An 18,533-nucleotide genomic window follows, 5' to 3' on the forward strand; every position below is an offset into this window, starting at 1 on the left:
TCCATCTTTAGTGCCAGAGTTCGCCACCCTGATATATTATGCCTCTACTAATTTAAATTAACTTTTGTGATTGAGAGAGTGGCTACAAATGTGTGCTACTTGTACCTCAAAACTGTTTCGGAATAATATGTTGCTGAGCAATGCTATCGAGGAGGCAGTAGATGTTACCTTGTCAGTTAGGACCTAGTGGTCAAGGTTAGGAGGAAATTAATTTCTTTACTACATTTTCATGATTTATGTAATGCACGCCAGGTCAGTTTGGGGATTTTACTATGGCAATCGCCCACCGCGCAACCTCCGCCTTCAACCCCTGTCCCCACAACAGCCAAAAAGAACCCACCCAAGGCCATAGGGTACTGAAAGATTTTTAGCAGAGGCTCATAGGGCAGGCGCTGATCTGCTTCTTTGGCCGACAGCCAGGGGTGGGACAGGTCCCAATGCCTAAGGTACAAGACCAGTATGTCGCTAGGCCCACTGTTTAACCCCCAGCCATAGAGTTGGTATAAATATTCTCCTACTCACCATCGAGTTTTCAGACCGGTAGGTTAGAGGGCCACCGGGTTTGTACAATGGCGCCATTTCCATGCCACCAGCGAGCGGCGGGGCCTGAACCCTGGTCCTCTCGACTGGTAGGAGAGAACCTTGCCACTGTGCCACCACGGCAAGATTGCTGCATTGAACTTTGCTCTGTGGATTATGCTTTCGTTGGCCGCGTTGGATATACGTTCAAGGTCGAAAATCTGAGGCTGCGTAAAATATGGAGAAATCGCTCCTATATTAACATGTGATTCCAAGTAGCGATTACCGGACATTTAACGTTATCTATCGTTAATGTAAATAGTGCGCTGTTTCATAATAAGTTATATTCCTCCCTAAATATAGAAAACGAACGATACACAAACTTGACAAAAATATAACAAACTAAAATGGAACGATTACTCATTTGCTCGAAAACTATCAGCCAAGCGCCACCTACCATTATAACCTTTCCATGTTAACGACTTTTTAACCCCACCAGGAAGGAGAAAGGAAATAAGATAAAGAAAAAAGAATAGGGCCACGAGAATAAATAAATTCGTACTAGATTGCAAGATAATACAACATTAAGATGGTGATGATATGCCCTATGGAACTAGCTTAAACGCACAGCTAAAGGGTCATGTGAAAAAACAAATAAACGGATTACGTAGATTGACAAGAACTAAAACATGCAAAGCAAAATGAACGACAAAAAATCGATAGAGGCAAAGAAAAGGAGTTTATCAACTTACCAGTCGGAGGAGTGGCAATGCTTGAACTATAAGCGGTGACACACTTAGACATTTATGTGAAGCTAATCAGAATATTCACAAGACTAGAACCGAAACTGCTAATCCAGCAAGAGAAAGTCAGGCGGCGAAGCATACGCGATGGTCTTTCTATATAAGCACTCCGCAACGTTCGTCCCCGCGAATACGAAAGCCACCAGGAATTGGGGCGTCAATGTATTTCGCCGTGTTTAGTACGAGCCCCTGGCGGTTAATTAATTACAGTCGTCCGAATAAATATTACTTAAAATTCTTGTTCAGGAGGTAAAACTGCATAGAAAAACCGCAACTGCCATAGTCTATAGGCCGCCGCGGAATAGTAATATAGATCTACCGAAATGAGCATGAATGTACGTAATAACGTATAACGAACACATTTTAAAGCGATGGGTTTCCGGAAGGACAGCCAGTTTCTCTGTAGCAAGGGCAAACAATGAAGTCACGTTTCTACCACCCGCCTGCCGGTCTGGGACTGAGGTACTATGAAAAACAGTCGAACCAGACCATTGACCTAAAATGTTAACTGTCTCACAGGCCTGGAACCGAACGATATATTCTTCAAATAAACCACTCATCAAACAAATTACAGCTACGTAAAAATTATAACTGAAATTGGTCATTCACACAAAATGTTTCGTTGTTAATATCGTATTGGTTGGTCTACGGACGCAGCTACATTACGAAAGGCAATTTGGCAGCCGGGTGTGACCAATTCACACAGAGGTCATCAGCACTTCTACCATTTTCCTTTTATATCAATGACTACCATAATCCTACTGCGATATTTAATCCTCTTTAATTTGGTTATAATGAGTCACCATTCCGCAAATCCTGCCATTTATTCATTATAATGGACCTGACACTGAAGTATCTTGTATGGGAAGATTGAGGTTTGATCTGTTCCTGCTTCATTCAGACTTGGGTGTTTAGATTAAACCAGCCAAGCGCTGACACTAGCTTTTCCTGCCTCTACTGGAGCTGTTCAACGTAAATGCCAAACAAACGTAAGACGAGCTCTTCCTAACTCAGCATGGCAGCCAAGGCGACCAGTTTGGCTGTGCGCTTTCTGAAAGAAGGCGGGTGGAGATAGCCACATCCTTTGTCTACGCACGCACGTACAAACTACACACATAAGCGCGCGCACTCAAACCATGCCGACGCATATATATATACACATATCATATTATATACATACGTATAATTTTTTTCATAGTTTTAATTTGTGGCAAGACTCAAACACCTACTACAGCCACAAGTGCCTTATGATTTTTTTTTTTTTTTTTTTTTTTTTTTTGCTATGATTTCATCCCTTTTATATTTATTTCCATGTGCTTGTCTTTTTGCTGTTAGTTATATAGGTCTGTGTTGGTGTGGAAGAAGTTCTATTTTTATTTTCTTCTGTTACTGGTTGTGGTAATGACTAATTCATTTCAGCATCTTGCTTCATTTTATTTCCTGTTGTTGGATTTCATTTTTAGATCGATAGTTAACATTTTCACTATAGTCACTGTTTTGTTTATTTTCAGGCGTTAATCTGTTTGTTGTATTTTTTATTATCGTTATTTAGTGTTCAGCTTTGCTCGGTAATTTTTCCTGGGTCGAGGAGTACCTACGTCCAGCTCCAGTTTAGCTTCTCTTGCAGATATGTGTTTTTACATATCCTGACCGCATATTAGATATTTGGGTGTTTCAATCAACCACAAGTTTGACACTCTTAGTCAGAATATGATTATTTTGATTGCCATTCCGTTAGCAGTTTGTTTCCTAACTTTGTCGAGCATATCCTTCTGTATGATTTTAGTACGATCAGTTTTACCTAGTCAAGTGCGAAGAGATTTTTAAAATGTGAGTGAGCAGGATTAGACGACTTAAAACCCTTCTTTCTTTTGCTTCCTCTGGCCTTCTGGTCAAAAGGCTCAAGAACGATGATGCCTGGGCCTTCAGTTAGGGCGAGTAATTCATCCGAAGTTAATCGTCGCTGGTTATAATATGACTCTTAGTGCTTTTATAGAAACAGATCGTCCTGGATGAACGATTGGCCTCCGGGGGTGCCTACCACCGGTGTACACTGCCGCCTTACCGAATGTATAGCTACCCAAGGAGCTCCACGAGAATAAGGTTCTTATCTTTGGCAGACAAACACTCCCACTCCATCAATGTGTTGACCAATTTCGGACAAATACAGTAGTGATGGGTTTGTGATGAAGCAAACGCATTTTTCAAATGTGCAGTCAGCATAGCGAGGCTCCAGTTGTATCTAAACTTTTAAGCGATCATATTATACGAAACAAATATAACATATATACCGAATAATCATATATGCAGGATCGACTGAACTTTCATGATAGAAAATGTAGTTTTGAAAATCTTGAAAAGTGTGTTGCTCAAAATATGGTATTACATCTCTTGTCATTCAAAACAGTACGAGTAGACGGCACAAAATATGTTGACAGTTCAAGAAAGACCGGGACACTTCTCTTAGAACAGAGATGTGGACAGTACCAAGCTTATTCTATATACCTTGGACAGTACCTCTCTCACCATTGAACGTCGTCTTTTAGATTCAGCTAGCCTTGTGCTGCCACGGGCTTTGCTTCACAGCAGCCCGTATCACCACTGAACGCAGGTGGCAAAGATATACCCTGTATATATACACTGCTAACAGGTTGCTTTGGATCAAGGTTGAATAGAAGAATGCAAGATGAAATTAAGTTATCGTAGTTCTCTTTGCGGGCTACCAAATGGCTATTCCAAGATGTTCCAATTGCTGAAATAATAATGTTGAAAAATAGTCCTCTTCCCTTATCATAGCTGATCTTACGAATGGTGAACAGTTAGTCAAGAAAACAGCAGGATGAAGAGCTGCGGACAGGCCCAATAAATCAAGGAAATCAAAACCCCAGAGCAGAAATCAGTCATGGAAAGATCTACCTCTGACGAGAGTTCAGGCAAAACGAGCCTAGGAGAGGGAAAGCAGAGAGAACTCATTGCACATTTAACCACATCAAGGGAAACGCAGACTTCAAAAGGTCAAACAACGGCTGATGTTTACTTTATCATGGATGTAAAGCTGTTCAAAGTTTATAATCAGTTAATTCAGTTGACCAACGTGTTTAACAAGACCATTGGATTGAAGCGACTCCCAAGTTTGGCCCAAAAGGTTCGTCATTACTACTAAAATCTTCATTTTATTGAACAAACTGGAGTTCTGGTAGGATGTGGTGTGGATAAGTAAAAAAATAAGAAAACGTTCTTACATGATTTGCTTCCATAAGTTAACAATTGCTCTCTGCTGAAGTTTGGGCATTCACATAGAATGTATTGAACTGTTAGTGGTGACCTGCATTCAGCACACACAGAGATTGGGTCACGCTTTGTTCTTTGAAAAAGCCTAGTGCCTCATGGTCGAGATATTTCAGTGATCTTTTAAATTCACCTGATCAGTTCTAGTTTTCGTACACTTTACATTTATCTAGGTTATATAAGAGTTGACAATTTAGGAAATAGTTGCCAAGTTGTTTATCTGCTTTAATATTCTATTCCGATTTTTCATATACGTACCTGACTTGGTCTTTATGGTACTTTTAATAAATGCATTAGTCATTTTGCTTTTGTATGCATCATATTTATTCAAACATTGAGCAATTACTTTTTGGATTTAATTTGACATTAACAGCGCTTTTTTAAACGCATAATATTGCAGATAAGCAACTTGAGTGTTTCTGGTATCATTTAATTGTACAGATGTATTTTTGATCAAAATGCTGATTATACTGTATGTAGCTTTATCGTTGATGTTGAGAAATGAATTTAATACTTTAATGAAAGATTCATGGTACCGAAATTGAGGATTGTACATTCTAAACACTTCATTTCCACTATAGCTAGACATATTTATTCCCTTCAGTTGTGGAAGTTAATTTCCAGACGCAGTTTATTTCTGGCATGTCTTTTCTTTTTCCACTGGTTGGTGTGATCAAGTTTTAAAGATCATATTCTCCGGTTTCCAGTTCAAGTCTCAAGTTATACCTTATTCGAGGGTGATATTCCTTTTTCAGCGCTGCACGTAATGTTTCCACACTTCTTTCCTTACATTTTCTTGTTGTCATTATGACTGAAAATGGTGTAATATAATCTTGCATTTTCTGCGATTTTTTTTTATTGCACTTTTTGCCTTGCTGACGTATATAGCTTGTCAATGTAGATTTTCATTTTTATTGTGACGCACTTGCCAACTGAACTTTTGTTCGGTGCTTAGTTTTCTACCAGGTTTACTTCTTCAATTTTTTAATTCGTCGGCAGATTATTTATTTACTTTTGGATCATTATTTGATTACACCACTTTATTTTCCCACTCTCTGTTGACCGAGATCTAGAATGTTGATTTCTGAAGCCTGCCACACGATGGCAAGTCGTTAGGAGTGTGGGGGAGAAGAGGTTAAGAGTCCTTTAGCAGACTGTATAATTTGGCAACGTTATGTCCCCCTTGAACAGCTAGTACAACCTGCGTCTGTTTAAACCTCGAGTGGTGGTACTTCATGCCTCTGTATCCGACCCATATAAGCGCCCATCTAATGACATACTTTCATCTCTTATTGTACCGATTCAAATCATGAACATCAGTCCTCACGGGTTTCCTTTCCTTATGGTACTGCACAATATATGCGAGTTAGCACCTGTGCTATCATTATCCTCATGACCTCCCGTTGGCAAGAAAGTCAAGGCGTAAAGCATCACCCATTTCTAAACTGTCATCATAAACCTTAAGCTCAGAAGTATATCAATTTTGGAAGCTCTTTAACTCCAAATAGCTTCACCGAGATTCAGTGGAGGACAACTCGCTTTATAAGTGTTTAAGATGGTCGTAGCTATAAACATTTCAATGAATTTACATGGCAGTAAAATTTTGGAAAATAGAGTTTTCTTTGTGGAAAATGTAAACAAACTTGTTTTTCATTTATTTCATGTCGTCTAGTTTAAGGCTTACATTTGTAATCTTTATATTCTTGATATTAAGAGAAATGAGGTGTTCCAATACTCCCATAAATTTCTAGTGTTTCTGAAGGTGAATTATATAACTAAAGATATATTAATATTCACCGATAATTTCCAAAATTTGTTTGATCTCAAAATCAAAATTACTAGCCGTGAGATATAGCTAACATCCCAATTACATGTCCCAGTGGTTAAGTTTCTCTATGACCCTGATAACATCCTTCATAGAACACACTAGTGCCATACACTTTATTGAGGTCCAAATCAGCTGCCGACATGAAGGATAATGTCATAGCAAACCAAAATCCTTCTCTCTAAGAACTCCAGTCCAATGGTTAGAGTACATCATGATAGATAAATAGTTTAACCAGACCAATGAGTGTTGACTTTCACATGAATGGCTCAGTGATTATGTTACCTCTTATTTAATATACCACTTAAAAATCTTATCGATAAATAAAATGAAAATGATGTGGATCTTGACATAATTCCTTTCAAGGAATTGCTTCCAGTCAAAGACTGACCTGTGGAGCTTGTTCACCTACAGCTCAATAATATTACGTCAACATGGCATTCTTTTTGGAATAAAGAACACCCAATGCAACCATTGGTTAAATGTTTTGATTAATTTTGTTTGATTCAGTTATATTTCACAACGCTTATTATTGATTGAAAATGTCGAGTTTTAGGGTGTATCCACATGATCAGATAATTGCTCGTCGGACTGTTATCAGATCGTGATGGGGAACGGGAATGAACGCTGAGCCGAGGAGGTCAGAAATGCAAAAATCATGGTTAAGGATCTGACAACAAGCAGTGCTACCAGATCTTATCTTAGTCCCATCGTCTCTTCTCGGTAACCAGGTGAAGACTGGCGAGCAATACTTGACTTAGTTGAAAAAAAGCCTCAAGAGTTACCTGGTTGTTGCCAGAGTCCAGTGCTGTACTAATTCATTTTCATGGAACTCAGCAAAGCAGAGAGGAAAATAAAAGAAAATGGCATTCTGTAGTATAATATTTAAGTACAAGTAGTCATGTAATGATTTAACATGAACTGCATGATGGGTACAAATCAGGCTTTAGAAACTATTTGACAGAGGGCTTACAGTCAGCACATTACTTCTGGAATCGTGTGACTGCCAACGTCGTCGTTCCACCCCTTTGGGCCTTGGCCGCCACACATTGCCTAAACTGCACACACTGGAACACTAGCGGTGTGAATGCTCTCTGTGGCGTTCTTGCTTTTGGCATCATTGGTTCTCATTCCCTCTCCCCATCGTGCTATGGTAAGAATGTTTGCCCTACAGACGCTGTCTGATCGTGAGGACAGACCCTTAGATATACACTGTAATAACAAATCACCAACAGTAACAGGTATACTATCGTTTAAGCATACTGGCTGCACCCTTGGCCGCTTTATCAGCATATTCACTTTCTCTGATGCCTAAATATGCAAGGACCCAACATATATTAGTATTTTATACTAATTTTATATAATTTGCGGATGAAAATTTAAAACTTTGAAAATATATTTTTTGGCAATAATTTTGGAGGACTTTTAAAGCACTTCTAAAGTCATTGATAATTACATATTTATGTGGTGGCAGCCTTTCAATAACCTTAACCATAATGCAGACAGTTCTGTGAAAACAGATGCATGACTGATGATACTGCAGTAAATCCCACAGTTCCAACCGGGAAAGTTTAAGACTGAAAAGCTCTTTAGTTGGCAAGCCACTTGTCAGAATCTTTATAGTACTTCATGATTCCTAAGTTTCGATGAAGCAAGAGAAAAGAGGTTCATCACTCAATTTGCACAGATTTAATTGCTGTGGACACGAAAATTCCTGTGCGAGATATGAATCCTTCATTGTATATTAACATCAGTGTAAATCTATTCCTCATCAAGTTGTGTGTGTTGGGTTTTTATCAGGTTTAATAGAATAGAATATGAAATTTAGGCCAAAGGCCAAGTACTGGGACCTAGGGGGTCATATAGCGCTGAAACACAAACTGACCGAAAATGATGTGCAAGGATGAAAATGTCGCAGTTGCAATATGCATAAATTGTTAAGAGATGTAATAAAAGATATGAACGGAGGTACAGTAAAAGGAATGAAAGGGGTTGCACTAGGAGCCGAAGGGATACTGCAAAGAATCTTAAGTAATGCCTACAGTGCACCGCATGAGGTGCACTCCTTTGATTTCTGTTAGCCTAATTTAAACCTAAATTAGGCTAAATACCACCATTTCATATAAGCATTAGAATGTTTCATATTTTCAGTTCAGTATTATCATTTGTTTTCTGTGATAGACGACACAACTGCTTTCAGTACAAACCCGGAAGCACGCTGAAGCATCCCTGCATCTAATTTTGTGATGGCAATGTTAACAGTATACTGGGCATGTCATATGTTTGAGAGTACAGAATATGTCAAAGTCATCCACATACAAACTATTTTCAATTGCATTCGGTAAGAATGATTTGCAATATTGTTTAGTGCCACTCAAAACACTGCCCTTTTCTAACTCATGTAGGTATAAATAAATCTTATCTATCGGCACTTCAGGTCTGTTAGGAATGATTTCTTTAAATAAGGTGGCCTCATCTCTTATACCTTAGTGGTGTAAAAAGTACTATACACCAGTAGTTCAGTTGCTTGCTAGATGGGAAATGAAGAACATATCACATCTAGCTAGAGCACCTCAAGCTGCAGAGGTCATAGCTATTAGTCTTTGGTCAATCTTATAAAGGTTTAGAACACTTCTCATCAAGGTAAGAACAACAAAACTAGCAGCATTCTCTTCTGGAAAAAGAAAGTTTCTTCCAAAGCATCCTCTGCAGTTTCCTTAAAAGATACCCCAGTTTACCTCTTACCACTCAACTGAAGATTCGAGATGATCTGTTGCTGTCCCTTCTCGAGATAAATGTTGTAATTCCATGGCAACAATCTTTCATTGTCGATTTGTATAATATTGAAGTTCAAATTGATTCATGTCCTTAAAGACAAAAGACATAAAAACATTCATTCAAAATACATAAAAACTTTCAGTATGTACATGTAGAACCTACAGCTACTTGACATGAATCCTTTGGTCTGACGTCACAGTCATCCATCCTTTCATCACTCCCAGTTCTTCCTGTTATCCTGGTTATAGTTTGGTTGTTGCTAACTTTTATCCTGATCCTGTTATGATTTTCTATAACACTGAACTGAAAAGGACGAGACACTAGTCAATGAAAGCAACGGTTATCACTTGGGACTGTCAGCTGAAGATTTCCTAATTTCTCAGGAGGTCCTTGGGAAAAAAAAAGGTCTCTGAAGGTTCAATAACAACATTTAATAAATGGTACTTGGTTTAATTTGTGACTGCTCTCATGGGGAACCCAGCTCGTCCAACAGCATTATATATAATGGTGAAGATTAAGTACTTTGTCGTTTTTTAATGAACTCCCGATAAGTGTGTGTGTACATTAATCTCACTAGTTCCGGCAGCTGCTCGGTCCTCTTTTCAACGCTATCCTAAGGTCCCCATGCGAGTGGACATTTTGATCTATAGAAAAACCCTAGTCCTACTCCTTAATTGATTGTCTGTCTGAATCTGTCATGATATTGCACTCAATTTTTGTAATTCTGCAGAACCCTGGTTCTGAGTCCTATCCTCTTATTAATCTTTAATTACAGCTGTCAAAGTTCCGACAAGAAGCCCAATGAACTTATTAGCAACCATGATACAGTGTTTACTATTCTAAGGTAAATGTCACTTGTTTTGTTGATGTAAATAGTACCCATGAAGTCTCAAGAGCAGTTTAACTCGTAGACCATTAACACTTCGAAAGCAATTATCACATCAATGACAGATGACAACACTAAATGCAATCTACCAACTGGTCCATTCCGAAGATCATCATACTAGTATTTGTATTTTGAAAGTCTTGGGCTGTGCAAACCTTATCTGTTCGTATTATTGTGTTGAAAGTCATGTCTGCAACCTTGAAGGAATGAGATGATTCAAGCAAGACCCACACAGAAACATATATTAGCTCCAACTGATATTTTTTCTTGTTTTTAGCAGTTACCTTCCACTTTCTATGTTAGGACTGAGTCTTCTCATATTTGAACCATAATTCTTCTACCCAGCGTCTGCACTCTTCAGAGGTAATATACTCTCAATACAACTGTATAGTATTCCACAACGATTTTTGTCCAAAAATGAGTTTAGCAGCAAAATTTGGTGTTTCATGAATATCATGGATTCGTACACTCACTTCAGTGACCATGTTAGATGCTTAGTGCTGGTTTACAGGGTTTATTTTGTAAAATTACTACTATTAATTAAGATTTTATCTAACACAGTATATCCAACTGGATACACTGAAATAAACGTGTGAAACCTCTTGGTGGATTAGGAGCTACCACATCTCCTAGTTAACATAAACCACGCCGGCATAATTTGCAACACAACGCATACCAGTACTGGTACAAAAGGCGTTTGGGGAGCAACAGTTTGCACTTTATATGAACACTTGTTTTACAGCTAAAAATGTGGAAGGTGAACTTCAGCATACTTTGGCAACGTACTTAATTATTCATTTCTAGGGATATTCAAGGGTATCAATTTAGTCAATACAGTGTTGTTAACTTTTGTCAATTCTCGTTGTACAGATGGAATCAAAACACTACAAAATAAATTATATCATACACTTTTGCTAAAGAACTGAACCACAAATTAAACAATTTCACGAATGAAGAATAATTCATATTACAAAATATGTGCCTGTGTTGAGGAATTATAACATGATTAGGGGGACAAGTTGAACAGTGGCATAGGATGTGCAACATGGTATTAAAATCTTTTTTCAAACTACTTTTCTGATATTTACAGTTGGCCGAGGCTTTCAGTTAAATATTTTATTATTCCGAGACTACTCAAGTATAGTAAAGAAAATTAGGATACTATCACTCAAAACTAAAAGTCTGATGAGCAGTTCAAAACCTGTACAGTTGTAACTTTAATATTACACTTAATGACAAATCTACGTGGGAGTCCTAACAATGAATTCAAAGGTGATATAGCTTCTGTAGTGCTTATAAATTAGGCTAATTTTCCTCAACTTTAAATCAAGGTCCATCTGCTTAATGAGCAGCTCCTTTCATTTCACGTGGAAGATGAAAGTGAGCAGAGTGGAGGATTTCTGATAAGAAGGGGCCAAGAAGATAGGGGAGATAAAGCCAAAAGATTTTATAAAGACAGCAAAGGAAAAACTACTGTCCTTATCGAACCAAATATAATTAAATGAAAAACAGGAAATCAAGGTTTTAAGTCTAAAGTAAAACAGCTGAGTCTTCACTATAAGTTTTTATACCCCGCCTTTGGACCCTATACACGATATGATATAGTTATAATGACAATGTCGTACACTTAGTGGTATCCTCATACATTACTCAACAAAATGTGGTATCCTGACTAGTACTCCACATGGTTGCAAAACTACCTTGCTTATTGACAAATGATAAAAACTGATAATAAAGATAAATCATCATAACTCTTCCAAGAATATATTGCTACAAATAACTCAAGTCAACAAGACAATAAGACTAAAAATAAAAAAATAAATCATCTTCCTTTGGTTTGCAATGTATCAGGTCTAATTACATGATGACCAACATCATTAATACAAATTTATCCCTGTTGGTCTTCTATTCGATAAAATTAAGGGATTTTGGAGCACTTCAGTTAGTATATAAATCAATACTTCAATTTTAACTACCAAATTAGTGGGACAACATATTACAATCATCTTGTCACTGCCACAAAAATTGCTTAGCAAAATCACAGTATTAGGCATATTTTTACTCTAAGTAGATTAATAACACGCAACAGGAATATATCAAGCCGAGATTCATATCTAATAATATTACAAAAGAAACCACCAACTTCAAATAACCAAATCCATAGGGGGCAGTTAGCAACCACTCTCTTTCCCAATAGAACATTCTTGTTTCGCTGAGGTAAACGTGGACAGCAAACTAGGACAGGTTTTAGGGCAGGTTGCAATGATACAAATCCTCTAAGTAGAATGCAAATACGAAATTCCGAATGAGTTGAATCAACAAATTATTCACAATTCTAATTGGCATTGTTTATAACAATTTACATACTGCCGGGGTTTATCTACAGCCTAGTCTGCTGCTAGAATAACTTTGCTAACACAAGCCCACTGATGTGTTTTGGAAAGGATGGTCTAGGTTAGGCTGAAGGCTTTCTCAACAGCCAACAAATATTATTGCTAGACATTCCATTTACAAATGGCTTCATAAAAGAGGATTAATTTCCATGCAATGGATCAAAAGAAAGAAAATGAAAACAAAACCTCCATAAAATATTGATAACCAATAGTTTTTAAAAATATATATATGTATATATAACTTTGATAGGTTTAAAGAAGTAGTGACAGTCATAGTAGTAGTACAGTATTGCCAGATGAGATGAGAGGAGCCTGGGCATGAGAGCAACAACAACCTAATCTAGATGTCCTTACTGAGATGGCAGACATGTGCAAGCAAAGTGGTTCAATTTAAAGGTCACTTGTCTCTACAACACACATAATAGGCAATTATGTAGGGAAAACGACATAATGCAGCAAAGCTACTGACCTGCAGAACTAAAGGTAATTACGAACTGAAAAAATATATTAAAATAATAGACATAACAATAACTTTTGTTAAATAAAGGAAACAAAAATAAGCAGAGCAATAAAATATACCTTACCAAATTTTTTTGTCAAAATATACAAAATGTTTTAAGTACAAATTTCTCCACAAAACACAATTTGCCAACTAAATTCCAAACATTGGTTGAAATATGACATTTCTAGTAACCTTCAAAAACCAATGGAATGCTCCTTATATAATCTGCAGAAACTATTAACATAATATTCCTTAAAAAATGGCTTCGTTATCTTGTTGTAAGGCATAGAATATTGGACAATTCTAGAAAGGGCACTTAAATTATGCAGTAAGAATAAAACTTCAACCTTTGAAAGAAATGGCTGAACACTGGTTTGGATAAATGTGGTGTTTTGACACAACCACTTTATTATAGATGTATATGAAGGCCCTCTAGAAAAGCCGATGGGCCGATTTTTCAGATGAGAAGATCTAGAGACTATGGCTTTGACTTTTGTCTTTTCTGAAAAACGGTACCATATCAAGAGATTAAGCACAGCTTTTAAAGGGACATAAGGAACACTACTGAACCATTTTAATAAATCTTCTGGGAAACACACCATAGCAGCATCTTCTCACCTGACTGCCCATTGATATGTACTAAAAGAACATCACCTGTTGAGCTCATAACAGCTACAGTTTTCAAAATGGACGGAGAAGTATCAAGCTGCGAGTTTCACGTCTAAGCTGAGGCTTTATATACACAGGTGCAGAAGGATATTTTTAGGCATTTCCTCACAAGGCAATAGAGGGGACACCAAGCTACCTGTAAGATCACAGTGGATACTGAGCACAAAAATCAGGGCTGTCTTACTCACATTTTTTTTTACTTTTATATATTTACCTTGAGCAGAGACCTCCTGTCATCTGCTAAAAAGAAGTACCTGCCCAGGGAATGAATGGAGAATTCCAAAAGTACAAACATTACTTTACCCCTTTCAAATCAGTAGGTCATTCTTATGACACATGACAATGTAATGGAGCTTGTTTAGGGAGAGATTTTTGTCTTGAAGTGAGAGACAGACAGACTCCTGGACAGGCTACTTGTTTCTGCAGCGGTGATGGATAGCAAGAACACTTCTGCATCTCCTCAGATCAGACATGAAATTATACCCACCAAGCTTGAGGGTAACCACTGGTAGTTCATCCAGTAGTAGGCGGGACACACAAGCATTCAAAAGCAGCAACTGCTTGCTACTTAAAAAAGCAGTAACTGCATGTAATCACAAAGACAGCAGCAACTACTCTCAGTCACCAAAGCAGCTACTGTTTTTGGATTGCTGTGCCCCAGCCTAGACACGGGGGCACACAGGTTCATCACTTAAAGCTTAACACTCATCCTAATTACTCGTTTAAAATTCAAAATCCCGTTAATAGGACATCAGAAACTTAATTACAATTAAGTTAATGAGAAACATGTATGCCTCCTAAGAAACACTGATAAATACATACTACGATATGACAAAACAGATATGTATACTAATACCACATTCAGCAACCGAGACAGTAATGTGGACTTGCCCAGTGCTACAGCTCCTAACTAGACTTAAAAACATTTCAAGTACAGTATGAGGCAGAAGTATCACAAAGCCTACAGATTTGTACAAAAAAGGATTTACACAAAAAATAATGGAGAAAATGAGCATCTTCAAAAAAATACAACTTGAAACCTTTGAATTTTCTAATGAAGCGTAGCAGGGCAAGTCTAATATTCCAACAGTGAGCCTCCACTGGCTTAGTAATGTATCTCATACATATTAGATTTTAAACATCAACAACCAAGACTGGGATAGTGGAACGGAATATAGAGGCAAAAAATATGGACAATCAATATCTTCTAACACTTTTAGCAGAAAAACCACTATTTACATCGAACCACATGGCAATACACCACACGCTCTATCTATCTTCAAAAGACTCCAGGTCACAACGACTGAGTTGCACCAGCAAATACATAACAACCCATATGTGGTATACATCCATGCATGTTGCGCCACTTCATGAATCAAAAAGGTTTATTGCTGTCAATAAACATAGCTTTATATCAACTGACACACCAAAGAGTTTTTTTTTTCTTTTTAGGATGGTAGGCAAATTAAAACTACACATTTGAAACACTGGTAAACATAAAAATCCAAGGTGCAATTGTTTATATATATGTTTATAATATATATATATATGATATGAGCACCTCATTTTTCATGTTATGTAAATTGAAAAGCTCCCTCATGAATGAGCCTGCTTTCTCACACTCTAGCTCAGTCACTCTCCTCACTCTCACTCTCAGTCAGATGCTTGCCAGGATTTACTACAGAAGCACATCTTGTATCTGGCTTAGAATCATACACTCAAAAAATATTTTCTTCTAATCTAATTCATGCCCATGCTTGCTCCTACCTATCAAGAGCAGCGGAATATGACCTTTGGTACAGCTTCCTATATGAACTAGAATTCTTTGGTACATACAAGGAACAATCAATGTGGAATCATGAGGTGTGTATGTACTTTAAATATATATAATATATATGTGTGTGGATGATATGATAAATATAACTCTCCGACGCATCAGTACAGAGCTGTGCCCACGTACAGCTCTGCATTTGTATATTAGTGTTAGGTATTTTGTTGTCTTTTACTTAAATATGTTAGTACAGTATTATAGGACCTACATGTGCCTGAGATTCCTTTGTCATTCGAGAAGAGCACATCAGGTATACGAATGTGTGTTGCAAAACTCTCCTCTCATACTCCCCATTCTAAGGAAGGTTACAGCAAGCATACGGCATGAAAAGCTTATTAAATATCCTAAATATCTCTATGAAAACGGGTTTGTCGTGAAAGAGCAATATTAAGGTAAGAATGAAAATTATGTTTTCATCCATATTCCAACTTTGTCTTTGAAAAAAGGAAACTGTAGATAGCAAACCCTTCACTTCCCCTTACAACTTAAAAGTCAAGCATATAAAGAAAGAATTGATATCTCATTTCAGAAATTCTTTTATACATGCAATATATCCTAAGTACTGACTGCAGCTCTTCTCATTTAATGAATCCCATAACAAACACTTTACAAGTATAGCTGGGATAAGTAATGAATGGGTTGGGGGTGGGGGTGGGGTGGGGGTGGGGTGGGGTGGGGTGGGGTGGGGTGGGAGAGGAGGATATAGGTTATACTGTATCTTTGGGTAGGATTGGGTTGGGAATGCAAACTCTGGCTCAAACTCTAGGTACAATAAGTATGACCCTTTAAAAAGAAAGAGAGATCATGAATAGATTATATTAAATCTGCATAAATCACAAGAATCAATACATCAATCAAATCAACATATCTTTCTCATTTGCACTTGACTTTCGGAGCAAATAATTTCCCTACAAATATAAAAGGATATATTTCTCTTTTTTTTCTGTACATCCTTTCATGACAGTGATATGCCGTCGTGTCAAACTTTAATATATATACCGTTTGAACGTTCTTTATATTTGTTTAAAGATTCTCTTATCTTCTTTCAAGCCAGAACAGTTATGAAGCCAGGCGCTCCATGTGGGCTGCAGGTCGGGGCTCCATCAGTTTCAGTCTTGTGTCCCTGAAAACATAAACGGTCACATTAATAACAAAAGTTGCAATAAAATGCTCATTCGTGAAGTTGTACATAAATTAGATCCAGGTTAATATAAATTCGTACAGTATCTTCAGAATAGTCAATTTTACCAAATATAAATGAAAGCAAACAAATCTGGAACCTTATATGCTACTGTATCTAAAACTGTATCAGATCTGTTTGCCTAAACCATAAATAACTAATCTTATTCAACAAAGTTTCTTCTAGTACTGTTATATATAACTTTTCCAAAACATTTCATGAAAATTGCAATTATCAAAAGTGATTTTAAATCTAGTCACTAACAAATACCCACTCTGCTACATAAAAACAATATGCATGTGTGAACACAAAGAGTAAGATATTTGTATGAAGAAAGTTTTGAAATGATGCCCAAATTTCTGTGAGACATCACATGAAAATACAGGGAAAAGTAAGGCAATGCATTGATGCACATACACATACAAGTATATAAGTCCAATAAGTGGTGATCACTTTTTCTCTACTTTAATTCATTAATAATGAGAAAATTAACAATTTTCACAGCTTTTTAAAGGTCTAGGATTGGACTATGTTACCTGGATGTACAATTTAAATCCAATCCTTGGCAATACCTTTAAGAGCTCACTTTGCAGTTATTCATTCAATGAATAAAAATGCAACTCATTACAATGACCATTCATAACTTCACTTCATATCAGCAGCTGCTATCAATGTTTGCAAACTATAAATGTGAAACATACTGATTTCCAAACCTTTGGCAATGACTGATACTGACACGAAGGAAAAAACAGAAGCATGGATACAAATATTCCAGTTAAGTACTTTATGACATATATTTTCCGTCTAAGAAGAATAAAACCAGATTGCCTGGCATTAGTGCTGGTTCTGTCTATGATATTATGACTTTCTATTTTACCTTTCCATATCTCTACTCTTGTTTTGTTCACTGTAGCTTTTATATACCTAAAGTTGGCAACATGCCTTTCTAGTCGACAAAAGGTCTAGATTTCAATTTTTTTAAAGCAAGAGTTCTAGTCTTACATTTTACAAAGATTGTGTTGATAAAACATGTTATGATTGTGTTGATAAAACATGTTATATATATCATTGATAGTATCAAAAAGCCTTTGACCTAAGGCTACAGTAACTGCTCATAAATCTATCTGCAAAAACCCATAAGCAGCACAAAAACGAAGCAAAGGCATATCAGTCGTGAGAGACCCTATCACAATGTATGGAGAGCTACGAAACAAGCACAGAATTTATAATTCCCTTTCCTTTCAAAAATCACAATCTTTCGCCATTGTAAACACACGTATTAAATTCAAATTAAGAGAATTGTATGCAATAGGTTCAAATTCCAATTTATGAAGTAGATGAGTTATTTACATCGAATGGCATAACTTCTAAAGAATAATAGAAGCGATTATGAGTCGACTTTCTCAAGAAGGCAATATCTTCTAATCAAAACAAAAATTGGACCATCTCTCGAGAACACCATTATCTGGAATCTTAAACAATAACAAAAACTTGAAGCCTTAAATCACTTGGAAAGCTATTGAAAAATTTCATCAGTATTTAGTCTAGTTGATATCGAGCATTGCAAATACCCTAAATTTCAAGTTCTAAGACCAACCTATAAAAATGTGCGGCAAGGAGGCTATTTTAGGATCCAAACTACAGCTTTTAAATATGACTTCCATTTCTAAGAAACAGACCTCAAAAGTATTGAAGTCTGATGCTTCTGTGATTACAGAATTTCCAAGACTTCATGAACGACAAAAGAACAAGCCTATCAATTTCACAACGAAACGTCACCAAAGAAGCCAAATCAAAATTTACTGAAGTTCTTACTTGTTACAAAAAAACAAAAAACAAAACTGATATCCAGAGTAAAC

At 36.9% G+C, this 18,533-nt stretch overlaps 1 protein-coding gene across 12 annotated transcripts in view; it reads right to left on the minus strand.

The window, feature by feature from the left end:
- Positions 1 to 11,648: 11,648 nt before the first annotated feature.
- Positions 11,649 to 18,533, minus strand: part of LOC135210366 (protein couch potato-like) — a 320,503-nt gene continuing 313,618 nt past the window's right edge. For all 12 annotated transcript variants that reach the window (XR_010313511.1, XM_064243268.1, XM_064243266.1 and 9 more), the window contains one exon: positions 11,649 to 16,617. Coding sequence is in view for 11 of the 12 variants with exons in the window: in XM_064243268.1 (XP_064099338.1) it covers positions 16,540 to 16,617 (78 nt within the window). In the remaining variant the exon portion in view is untranslated. The remainder of the gene's footprint in view (positions 16,618 to 18,533) is intronic.

The sequence above is a fragment of the Macrobrachium nipponense genome, chromosome 39, assembly GCF_015104395.2.
Source record: "Macrobrachium nipponense isolate FS-2020 chromosome 39, ASM1510439v2, whole genome shotgun sequence".
NCBI lineage: Eukaryota > Metazoa > Arthropoda > Malacostraca > Decapoda > Palaemonidae > Macrobrachium > Macrobrachium nipponense.